Source organism: Pan troglodytes, chromosome 13 (genome assembly GCF_028858775.2).
Source record: "Pan troglodytes isolate AG18354 chromosome 13, NHGRI_mPanTro3-v2.0_pri, whole genome shotgun sequence".
NCBI classification, from domain to species: domain Eukaryota; kingdom Metazoa; phylum Chordata; class Mammalia; order Primates; family Hominidae; genus Pan; species Pan troglodytes.
Genome location: NC_072411.2, coordinates 78,231,686 through 78,243,507, shown reverse-complemented (window position 1 = coordinate 78,243,507; position 11,822 = coordinate 78,231,686). Strand labels below are relative to the sequence as shown.

The window sequence follows — 11,822 nt, the reverse complement described above, 5'->3', positions numbered from 1 at the left end:
TTAAGGTAAGTCTATTCATCTTGAGTTCCAAATGATAATTATGTTTTATAACTAAAATTGGAAGGAGGCAGAAATAGAACATCTGAAACCTTTAGTCTTTATTTACATATGAATTGCAGCTAGCTTACCTTTGTCATTGTGACACATGTTGAATTAGGGACAGGTATAAAGCAATACCTTTATTCCTCTTAGTTCATTCAGAACAAAGTTCATTCATTTCATTGGTGTACTAAAATATCTAAGCTGCAATTGTTTGTGTTTACATGGAACCAATTGAGATAACATTGTCCTCTAAAATATGTAAATTTTTTAAAATCAAGGGCCAAGCCCCAAATCACAAACCTTTAATAAAAACAGGCCTTGAGAATTCTCAGATAGCTTCCCCATGTGACAATTCTGAAGCATACAAACACAGTTGTTTCTGAAGTTCCCAAAGGAACCATATGCTGCTAGAAAAATAGATTATTCTGATTGTATGTGTGCTTTTATTTGCAGTCAAAACAGAAGCTTATTGGACTTTCTTGGCAGGTTAACCCAAGGAAGTTTAAATTTTAAATCTTTTTAAGATTTTTAGGGACAAATAGTATGCTATTTTTGTCTGAATAAGAAATATTGTTGTTTTAATTCATCATTTGGAGCTCATTTTATATATTCACATAGAATCTACCTTTTCTACAATTTTTTTTTTTTTTTTTTTTTTTTTTTTTTTTTTGAGACGGAGTTTCACTCTTGTTCCCCAGGCTGGAGTGCAATGGCGTGAACTCAGCTCACCGCAACCTCCGCCTCCCAGATTCAAATGATTCTCCTGCCTCAGCCTCCTGAGTAGCTGGGATTACAGGCATGCATCACCACACCTGGCTAATTTTTTGTATTTTTAGTAGAGATGGGGTTTCTCCATTTTGGTCAGGCTGGTCTTGAACTCCCAACCTCAGATGATCTGCCCGCCTCGGCCTCCCAAAGTGCTGGGATTACACACATGAGCCACCGTGCCCGACCTACAATTATTTCATAAGCGAGTAGTTTTTTTCCCCCTATATGAAGCTAACACACTTCACATATTCAAAATGTGACTCAAGTTTCAGATGTAAGAGGAGATGTAAACATTTACATATGATAGAGTAATTACTCATACAGGCAATTGAATACTAACACTATTTTGACAATTAGATCATAAGCAATCAGGAAAAATAATTTCTATTTATATAGAACTGTCCTTCAGCCATTAATTAGACCACAACGTGTCCTTTTTGCAGCAAGTTTTTATTTATTTTTTTCAGTTTAAGGGTAGGTTTTTATAGACCCACAATGGCAATAGAGTTTTTTTGTTTGTTTGGTTTTCGTTTTTTGTTTGTTTGTTTGCTTTTGAGACGGAGTCTCACTCTGTCGCCCAGGCTGGAGTGCAGTGGCGTGATCTCAGCTCACTACAAGCTCCGCCTCCCGGGTTCACGCCCTTCTCCTGCCTCAGCCTCCCGAGTAGCTGGGACTACAGGCGCCTGCCACCAAGCCCAGCTAATTTTTTGTATTTTTAGTAGAAACAGGGTTTCATCATGTTGGCCAGGATAGTCTCGATCTCTTGACCTCGTGATCCACCCGCCTCGGCCTCCCAAAGTGCTGGGATTACAGGCGTGAGCCACCGCGCCCGGCCGGAAATAGTTAGTTTTATGCACAGTTGAGAAAATTCACAATTCCCCACTGCCAGAGTAGGTAGAGGGAGAATTTTTCCTTTCTGCAGCAACAGGAGTTAATGTGGTTGATCACTCCTGTTCTCACTTTGATGTCCACAGAACACAACCTGAACCTTTCTATTTTAAAGAATGATAAATTCAACCCTGGGGAGGTGCTACAGTGTAGGAAATGTATGTAAATCATCGTTGCATTCTAATTTATGGCAACTGACCTCTAAAGTGCCATGTATGTGAATTCACATGTCCTTTTGGATAGAAAAAAACTGAACAAAAGTGTGATGGATTTAAGTTTTCTGTGCTCAGAATAAGCCAGTAAACTAGAAGCAGTGGGTAATGGCCTGACACCTCTTCCATCCTTTATTTCTCCCGGGCTTCTTCTAAGGTCCTGGAGCTTAGTTTAGTGAGTGCCCAGCCATTGCAGTCATCAAGCATTCATTAGCTGCCATTTTCCTTTCCTCTGTTATTGTGTACCACCAGTATTTTGCTAAATGTATTGAATAACCCTAGACTTTACTTATTCTCTCCAGCCATATTCACTGCAATGATTCTTCCCTTCCCAGTATCTCTTTAATCCTAATTGGTAATTGTCTGTGCATGGCACCTGGAAACTCAGTACATATTTGTCATATATGTAAGTATTTCTCTCCTTCAGTCCCTGTCTTTCCATCCAAATGCCTATCACAATGCTCATTACCCATTCTGTCTTAATAATTAGCAAAGGTTACACTAGACATTGTTCTAAATGATCCACATGTATTATCTCTGTTCTTCCTCACAAGTCAGTGAAGTAGAGACATTAATATTCCCATTTTTAAGGGAGGAATGTAAAGCTGAATGACACTGAGTCACCTGTCCCGGGATTTGTGCCCAAGCCTGTCTGCTTCCAAGGTTCACTGTGGTAACTACTACATTTAATTATCTCTAGAAACCCTCTGCTAGACCTCATTTGGTTTCGTCAATCTTTCTCCAGGAGTTCTGTTGCCATAAGGTACTCCAACAACTATAATAAGTAACAAATACAATATATTAAAAAGCCTCAAACAACAACCAAAATGCGTTATAAATTACATTCTGTAAGAATAAAAGGGATTGGCTGGGCATAGTGGCTCATGCCTGTAATCCCAGCACTTTGGGAGGCCGAGGCAGGTGGATCACCTGAGGTCAGGAGTTCGAGACCAGCCTGACCAACATGGCGAAACCCCCTCTCTACTAAAAATACAAAAATCAGCTGGGCACAGTGGTGGCCACCTGTAATCCCAGCTACTCGGGAGGCTGAGGCAGGAGAATTTCTTGAACCAGGGAGGCGGAGATTGCAGTAAGCCAAGATCACACCACTGCATTCCAGCCTGGGCAACAGAGCAAGACTCCATTTCAAAAAAAAAAAAAAGAAAGAAAGAAAGAATAAAAATAATAAAATGGATTGTTTTAGATAACATTCACACTTTATTGGTATACAAAGCATTTAATCAAAAGAATGTACCAGATGCATAAGGAGGAAAGTCTATAAGCTCTCCCTCCTTCAGCTTTCTAGCCTCCTATTTGTATTTTACTGTGTAGTCAAAAATCACTTGTGTTCTATTATAAGTGATGAAATATAGAGAATACTTAGCAAGTAAGTCATCAGAGTGTTCCTCACCTGGTAGAAAGCACTTGATGAGTAGCACTGTAAGCTTTGATCCACATTCAACATTCAGCAAATGGTATAGGACCACTATTATGTATAAAATACTCAATGATAGATGAAATATACATATGCCCATGGAAGGGGAACTAATGATAGGGGAAGAAAGGAGGAAAGAGAAAAAGACCTCTCATAATATGGCAGGAGATTCTAAATGCTTAAGCAGGTAATACAAACAATAAATACTACAGCAGCTCAGAGGAGTCAGCTTTAAATTTGGATGATGTAAAAAAAAGGTTTTATAGAGGTGGTGAGGTTTGAGCTGTGCCACAAAGGATGACTTTGGATAGGCAGAGAGAAAGTAGACGTATGAGACAGGAATGATGTGAGAAAAGGTTCAGAGGCAGGAAAGCCTAAGTTTCTTGCAGGGAGTATAAACAGTCCACACTAACTGGGGGTAAAGTTTGTGTGTCAGGCAATGGTGGGAAATTATCAGGGAAAAGATGGCTGGATACAGGTGTTGAGGGCCTTGAAACCCAAGCTAAAAACATCTGAGTTTCTTCTACTTGCTACCAGCAGCTACTGAGAGTTCAAAGTGGAACAATACAACGAAAGCAGGACTTTCAAATGGATTGACTGGGAAGAAGACTGGATGCAAGGAGACCAATAAGGCATCAGTTGCATTGCTGAATGAGAAATGATAAAGACTAAGCCAATGGAGAAGGAGAAATAGAGTTTGCTGACTAATGGAAAGGAGGAGAGATTTGTTTATCCATATTTCTTTTCTTCGACAGAACGGAGCATTCACTTCAGAATCCCATTTATCTGAAAGGAAGAGAAAAGACTCAACATGACTTCTCTATTCTGAAAGTTGTCAACTTTGAAGTATGGAATTAAGGACAAGGAGATTGAGAATCCAAATAGAAAGTGCTGACACCATTTGAAAAATCTCTTGTTAAGATCTAGTTTATCTATTCAAAGCAAAGTGGTCTTTTTGGAGGCTCTCACCATCGTTAGCTTTTAGTTCATCAGGTAGACAAATGAAGAACATTACCTAGTTCACATATACATATGCACATACACCCAGATTCTAAAGCCAGATAATTTTTTTTTTCTTTTTTTTTTTTTTTGCGACGGAGTCTCGCTCTGTCGCCCAGGCTGGAGTGCAGTGGCGCGATCTCGGCTCACCGAAAGCTCCTCCTCCTGGGTTCACGCTATTCTCCTGCCTCAGCCTCCCAAGTAGCTGGGACTACAGGTGACCGCCACCACTCCCGGCTAATTTGTTTTTATATTTTTAGTAGAGACGGGGTTTCACCGTGTTAGCTAGGATGGTCTCGATTTCCTGACCTCGTGATCTGCCCGCCTCGGCCTCCCAAAGTGCTGGGATTACAGGCGTGAGCCACCGGGCCCGGCCCAAGCCAGATAATTTTTAAAGGTCTCAGAAATTACTTCAATCCCAGCCTCTCATTGACATTAATCTTACAGAGCTACAGTACTACTAAATACTCTTCAGTAATAACCAGCACAGTAAAGGATTGTGAAGAAATGCTAAGGTGATAAGGGAATGTAATGATCATCCAGACCAACCCACTTTGTTTTATAGGAGAATCTAAGACCAGGCAAGCTATTTTTCCTTTTAATCAGAAAATACAACTGGTACTGAAATCCAGGTCTCCTCCCTTAAGAATAATGTTCTTGGCCAGGGGCGGCGCCTCACACCTATAATCCCAGCACTTTGGGAGGCCGAGGTGGGCAGATCACGAGGTCAGGAGATCGAGACCATCCTGGCTAACAAGGTAGAAACTCTGTCTCTACTAAAAATACAAAAAATTAGCCAGGCATGGTGGCGGGTGCCTGTAGTCCCAGCTACTCAGGAGGCTGAGGCAAGAGAATGGCATGAACCCGGGAGGCAGAGCTTGCAGTGAGCTGAGATTGCACCAGTACACTCCAGCCTAGGCGGCAGAGCGAGACTCCATCTCAAAAAAAAACAAAAGAATACTGTTCTTACTGGGTGTGACAGCGCATGCCTATATTCCCAGCTACTTGGGAGGCTAAGGCAGAAGGGTCACTTAAGCCCAAGAGTTCAAGACCAGCCTGGGCAACAAAACAAGATCCCATTTCTAAGAAAAGAAAAATAATAATGTTATTTGTTGAGGGTCCTTTACTTCAGCCTCAGTGGTTCCATCCTAGGAAATGTTTAGACGCTAACAATGTGGCTGCATTGTCTCCAGCTATATCTTTCTCTTCTGTTTATATCTTTGAGAAGAAAACACAACAGAAGGGGACCTCTAGGATGAGATAGGGTTCCCATTCTAAGGCAGTAGAATGGGAAAAGCCACTGGCTAAAGTCAGCCACCCAGTAGCCCAGAAGAGCACAGTGAGATTGAGATGCTAAGAGAGTAGAACAGAGTGCCAACCTGCCCTTGTCCCCATTATCCACTATTTGATGCATTTGAAGAGAAAGAGTGACTCTGGCTCTAAGATGTTAGAGAAAAGCAATCATTGCTATTATCTCATAGGCAATGATGGCAGCGGAGAAAAAGTGATGGTTTCAAGGAAGGGGCAGATATGGATTTACTATGAGCCCAGTGAAATGTAAACTTCACTAACTTGAACCATTCCACATCCTGGGAATTTTGTATTAACAATTTTGTATTTTTTTCCTTAAAGAGATTTCCCCAAATTGTATAAGCTTAGGCTCTACAAAATCCCTAAGAATTCAGTGTGCTGAAGAGTCCAGTACCTTCTAGAAATGCCTCAAAAGTGTCAGTTTTAATAAACTTGTAATAGTTTATTAGCTATGACAAGTCCAAATGACTACTCTTTGGCCCTTCTTTCCAAAATACATCAGTAAGATTTCTAGAAGGAGAAGAGATTATGTTGAAATCTTTACAAGCTAAGTAATAGACCTTCCTTTCACACCAATATTTAGGATTTTCATCCTCTTGGTTCATTATTGAATCTAGTTAAACAGTTTCTATAGAAATTTTATTTCTGAATAACAAGTACAACGTAATAAGCAATTACAAATGAGATGTTGAAATAGAGTTATTTTGCAGATTTGTTGCATGTTCATGACTTGAAAACATTAGATAGAGGTAAAAACCATGAACATCTTTGTTTCTATTTAGACGGATATTTATCTTTGTGAGATATGTCCACTATGGTTTTACTTTAAAACCACAAATGAAGTTTTAACAATGGGCATTTTTCTTGTTGAGAGGTCTGTGGTCAGACTAAACAACTCTCGGAAACTGATTAGATCCTGAGGTTTTCAAATTCAATATTCAGCAAATATAGATCATTTCTTTGGCCATAAGGAATAATTAAGAACTTCAGAGCTAATGCAACTCTCCTGAGCCTGCTTCTGTTTTTTTTGGATGACATGATAATCAGACAGCCTTTTCTGGTGTTGGTCCTCACCATATTTGAGATAGAGGCAGCATAAATCACACACAATTAATCTTTTGAAACTCTAGGTGACATTGCTTTAGGTTTTTATATCAGCAAAGCCTTCATTTGCTAGTACTCAACTTATGGGAATTTTATATATTATTAAATGCTTTCCTTTTCCTCACTCCCAATTATCCTGATCCAGAAAAGTAGACACATGGTCATTATGTGAAGACAAAGGAACATTGAATAGTTAATTATACAACAGCCAGAACTGTCCACTGTGTATTCATCCTTGTAACAGATCACTGGAGGGTAAATTAGCATATTTAGTTTGAAATCTTGTAAAATAGAAACGGGATTGTTTGAGTAGTTGCAGTTTACATAGTAACCTCATACTTCATGGAGATCTGACTCAAAATAACACAAGGCTCAAAATAATAGGAAAAGGAATGCTCTGTAAATGATCCACATTGCCTAGGTACCTCCACTGACAACATGTATTTGATAGTGTCTAAAATCCTCTTTTCCTGTATAAACACAGTATCACTGTAATCCTAGACAGCACATTTGCTTTCTCTTAGAGCCTAACTCCCTTCAAATGATAGGTCTAAAATAAAATATGCAGAAGTCATTAAATTGTAGCATTTTCATTGTTGGGAGGGACCTCCAGAGGTCACCTAGTTCATCCCGATCTCCAGCCAGGACTCTTCCTAATACTGAATATAGCTGTACAGTGATCTGCATTAAGAAAGCTTTTAAAGATCCCTGGGGTTGGGCAAAAAATAGCTAATATTGGCCTGATTCATAGAACAGCATTATACGAATGTCATAATAGCCACCTTCATCAAGGAAGACATCCATCAGGGCTAAGTGCTAGTACTAGCTTCAGAAGGAAAAGCTTTATTTTCTCAGAGAAAAGGGTGGTAGATTAAGGAAATGACCCAGCATGTTGGTATTTTGTTGTTGTTGTTGTTTAGGTGTACATTTAAATGCTTATCAAAAAGGAAACATTGTCATGTCAAAGACCACTGCAGGGGAAGCCCAGAGGTGGCTGTAAGCAAGCAGATCACAAGTCCTTTAACAAGTTCTTTCAAATAGCAGTAGAGCTCAGAGGGGGGCTGTTGTTTCAAACAAGATTCAATTAGCATCAAGTTATTAAAGGGCAGCTGGGGAAACAAGAATAATATTGACAGACCTGCTTTTTAAGCAGTATCTTTTCCCTCTAATCAGCTGAGTTTGTTGGAGCTGATCATTTTATTTCTTCAACTCCATTCAACTATAGGTGCAAAGAATGAGAACTTCAGTGTAACTCCAATTTTCTAAGAGAACTAATCACATTGCTGTTTTATAAAAAAGGTAATCTTTCACAGTTGCTTAGATTTATGAATAATTAGATTTAAAGCATTATACTGGAATCTAGAAATCTAGCTAAAAGAGCTGAGGTTCTTATCTGAATTATTTGGGCCGTTAGCCCTTCTGTTGAACTATAGAAAGAACTTAAAGATATAGTTGTAAAATAAGGACGTACTCCCCAAAACTGTCCCAAGTATCCACTTGATTCTGTATCTTTATATTGCATCTTTTTCTCATATTTCTGCAAGGTTACATAAACTCTGGTCAACTATGAATGCCTCCGGGGATGAGAAATGGGAGTTTGGGTGAAATAGATTAGAGAATAGGTTTTGGGGTTTTTTTAAACCACATACTCTCTTGTCAACTTTCAAGTTTTGTGCTTGTACCTCTTCCAAAGTATTCATTTGAAAATATTTCATTTTTGAAATCAGAAAGGCACTGTCTGTGCTCTCTCTCCGCCAGATACTCAGTCTGGGTTACAGAAGTAGAAATTTGTGACTACTAGCCTTTCCCAGCCTCCTTTGTAACTCTTGACTTTGGAAATGGGAATTCAGCCACTGAGAACTTTTTGATGTGCAGCTGCCTTTCTCAGGGAACACTAACCAAGAAACAAAGTCTTCAGGTCACCTTTCCTCTTCCTTTTGTGAGGACAGGAGACAAAAGAACAAGATCTCCCTGAAGTGTCTCCTTGGCTTTACAACATTCCACAGTAGGCACCTAACACTTGAGTTAATGTGCAGACTACACACCTACCATAAAATTAGGGTACTCAAGATAAGGAAAGTATTTCCATAGTTACTTGGACATTTGGCAGAGTAGTTTTCTCTCTTAAACTACTAATTGTCCATAACTTGCTGGGTGTGTACACAACCTGTAGGAAGTATTATTTTTAAAAGTTATCGGCTGGGCGTGGTGGCTCACGTTTGTAATTCTAGCACTTTGTGAGGCCGAGGTGGGTGGATCACCTGAGGTCAGGAGTTCGAGTCCAGCCTGGCCAACATGGTGAAACCCCGTCTCTACTAAAAAAAATACAAAAAATTAGCTGGGCATGGTGGCTCATGCCTGTAATCCCAGCTACTGGGGATGCTGAGGCAGGAGAATCACTTGAACCTGGGAGGCAGAGGTTGTGGTGAGCCAGAATTGTGCCACTGCACTCCAGCCTGGGCAACAGAGCAAGACTCCGTGTCAAAAAAAAAATAAACAAATTCTCATAGCAGAATCAAGAAAATTCAAATACAGGAAACTGAATCAACTTTAAAGAAAGAGAATCATTATTAAAGAGTGTAAGAAAAGCAGAGAGCAGCAGATTCTATAATTTTTATTACAAAAAAAAACCCTTTACATGCTATGACATTAAATGTCACTTATAAGGTCATTGCAAGCAAATCTTTTTTAAAAATATACATACTGTATATATTTACATTCAAGTTTGAATAATATTTGTCAAGATATAGTTCAGATTCTACTCTTTACCCATTCTGTGGATTTGTTCATCTAGTAACTAAACAGCGATTGTATCATCACTCAGGCACATAGAGAGGTAGAAACCGCTTTTTTAAAGAAAAAAAAAACTGGAGTGCAAATGTGAAGATCACTGAAGCAGCTTAGCTACATCAAGGAGACCCTAACTAGCTTTGGTCATCTCAAAAAGCTGAATATATGTAGCCTTGTCCTTTAAATTAAAACCAGAAAAACTTTGGGCAGGTGCTCTTCTGAGCACATCAGAGTGCTGACAGAACTCAGCAACTAATGGTCTGCCACTCTGCAACGCGAATTGCACATGACTAAGTGAGGCAAAGATAGCAGCGGAGCTGGGCTGGCAGCTGGGCACCTTTTCCCTGATAAGACACAAATCATAACCAAACAAGTGGCTTACAAGACAGTCAATTAATATCTGGACATATAGTCTGGAACTCGGAAGCCAACTAAAGTACTTCATTTCCCAAGTGAAATCCCTATTCATTTTTGTTCTCCCACCTCCATCCCAAACTGAGCTCCTAAGTCTAGATAGGGGTGGGGGTCGCCTGGGACTTCTGCAGGCCACAGTTTTTCGGCCCCAAGTACCGGCCTCACGAAGGCTCTTGGGACTGAGAAGGGCTGCCGGGGTTCTTGATAAACTTAGTGGGGGTTGTTCCAGAGAGGGGAAGTTGGAGGGGAGCCACAGGAATGGCCGTGGCCAGAAGCCCTTCTCGTTCCCTTTTCTTCTGTTTCATCCTGCGGTTCTGGAACCAGATTTTGACTTGCGTGTCATTCAGGTGCAAGCAGTTGGCTATCTCGATGCGCCGGGCTCGAGTTAAGTACTTATTGAAATGAAACTCTTTTTCCAGTTCTGTCAGTTGCTTGGTGCTGAAATTCGTGCGGATCGCGCTGGAGGGGCTAGCGGCCCCATACTCGGCGAGTTTGCCTGCAACGCAAAGACAGGGCGTCAGCCAGGCCTGAGGCCGGGGACAGAACGTGGGTGAGCAGTGGAGCTAGTTAGAATCAAAGTCCCAGCGCAGCCCTCCTGGGTCCCTAGGAACAGAATTTGTGCCAGGAGAAGTTCCACGGAGAGCTCCTTCCTGAAATTTTCTCAATGCCTGGCACATTTTCCGAATCTGTACTCGAGGCAGACTCCATGGAATTCGCCCGGGAACGCGTCTCCTCCACAAAACCCAAACCGCTGTCTGGAAAGGCAGCGACACCACGCTCCCAGGGCATTTCCGCGGGGGAGGCTCCGTCCCCAACCCCAGGTGGCCCTATCCAAGGCCCGCGGACTTACCTTTCTTAGAGGCATTCCTCTTCACTTTCATCCACTCGAACGTGCTGAAGGCGGCAGGGAGGCCGGAGGCGGGAGAGACGGACTTGGGGTAGGTGCCTGGGGCCGGGGATGCGGTCTGGAAAGCACCAGGGTGGCCGTCGGCTGACGCTTTGAGACAAGCCGGAAAGGGGCCGGGTTCGCCGAAGGCCGCGTAATCCACCTGGCCGCTGAGGAGGAAAGAGCCGCCGCCCGAGAAGACGGCCGAGGTGGCGTAGTGGACGTGAGACCCGCCGTCGTCGGCCGCCCGCCCCAGCACGCCCGGGAAGTCGTACGCCGGCCCGGACCCCAGGAAGCCGTAGTCCGCGCCCCCAGCTGCCGCGGCAGGTGCGGCACCAGGTTCGTAGGCCCCCTCCAGGGTGCACTGCGCGTACTGGGGCGCGGCCGGAGGCGGTACGGGCGGCCGCGCGGGGGCGGCCGGGGGCGAAGGCGAGGGTCGGGCGGCGGCCAGGGGCAGACAGCTGACGAAGGCGCCGTCGCCGTTGCCCAGAGGGAAGGCGGGCTGCAGAGCCACGGGCCGGGCGTCGGAGCGGCAGAACTTGGGTGCCAAGCTGAGCACGTCGCCGCCGACCCCGCCGCTGCTGCTGCACGACACGTACTCCAGGTAGGAGCTCATGGTTCCGGCCCCACCTTTCTGAGGGCGCAGGCCGGGGCCGGAGTACGGAGCCGGGCAGAGGCTGAGCAGGACTGCCGCCGTCTGCGCCGCTCCGCCAGCCCTCTCTACCCGAGCTGCCCTCTCCAACCCATGGCGAGTGAGCCGGAGGTAAATAGTGGCCTAATATACCGGCGGGGGCGGCCACGTGGCGCTGGCCGGCCAATGGGCGGCCTCTCCGCACGGCCCGGGTCGCGACTGGCGAGCCGCTCCTCGCGCCTGCCCCGCAGCCAAGTTAGCCAAAGCAGCCCAGGGCCGCCGCCCAGCGCCCCCGAGCCCCGAGGAGAGCCGTCGCGACCGGGGGCTGCCTGGGCAAGGGCG

At 43.5% G+C, this 11,822-nt stretch overlaps 1 protein-coding gene across 1 annotated transcript; it reads right to left on the bottom strand.

Moving 5' to 3' along the window:
- Window positions 1-9,358: 9,358 nt before the first annotated feature.
- On the bottom strand, window positions 9,359-11,599 carry HOXD1 (homeobox D1). The gene is made up of 2 exons (XM_001144367.8): window positions 10,814-11,599; window positions 9,359-10,459 (listed from the first exon to the last, which is right to left on the bottom strand). The coding sequence occupies exons 1-2, from the start codon at window positions 11,463-11,465 to the stop codon at window positions 10,125-10,127; spliced, it is 987 nt and encodes a 328-aa protein (XP_001144367.4). The 5' UTR covers window positions 11,466-11,599; the 3' UTR covers window positions 9,359-10,124.
- Between the last annotated feature and the right edge of the window lie 223 nt (window positions 11,600-11,822).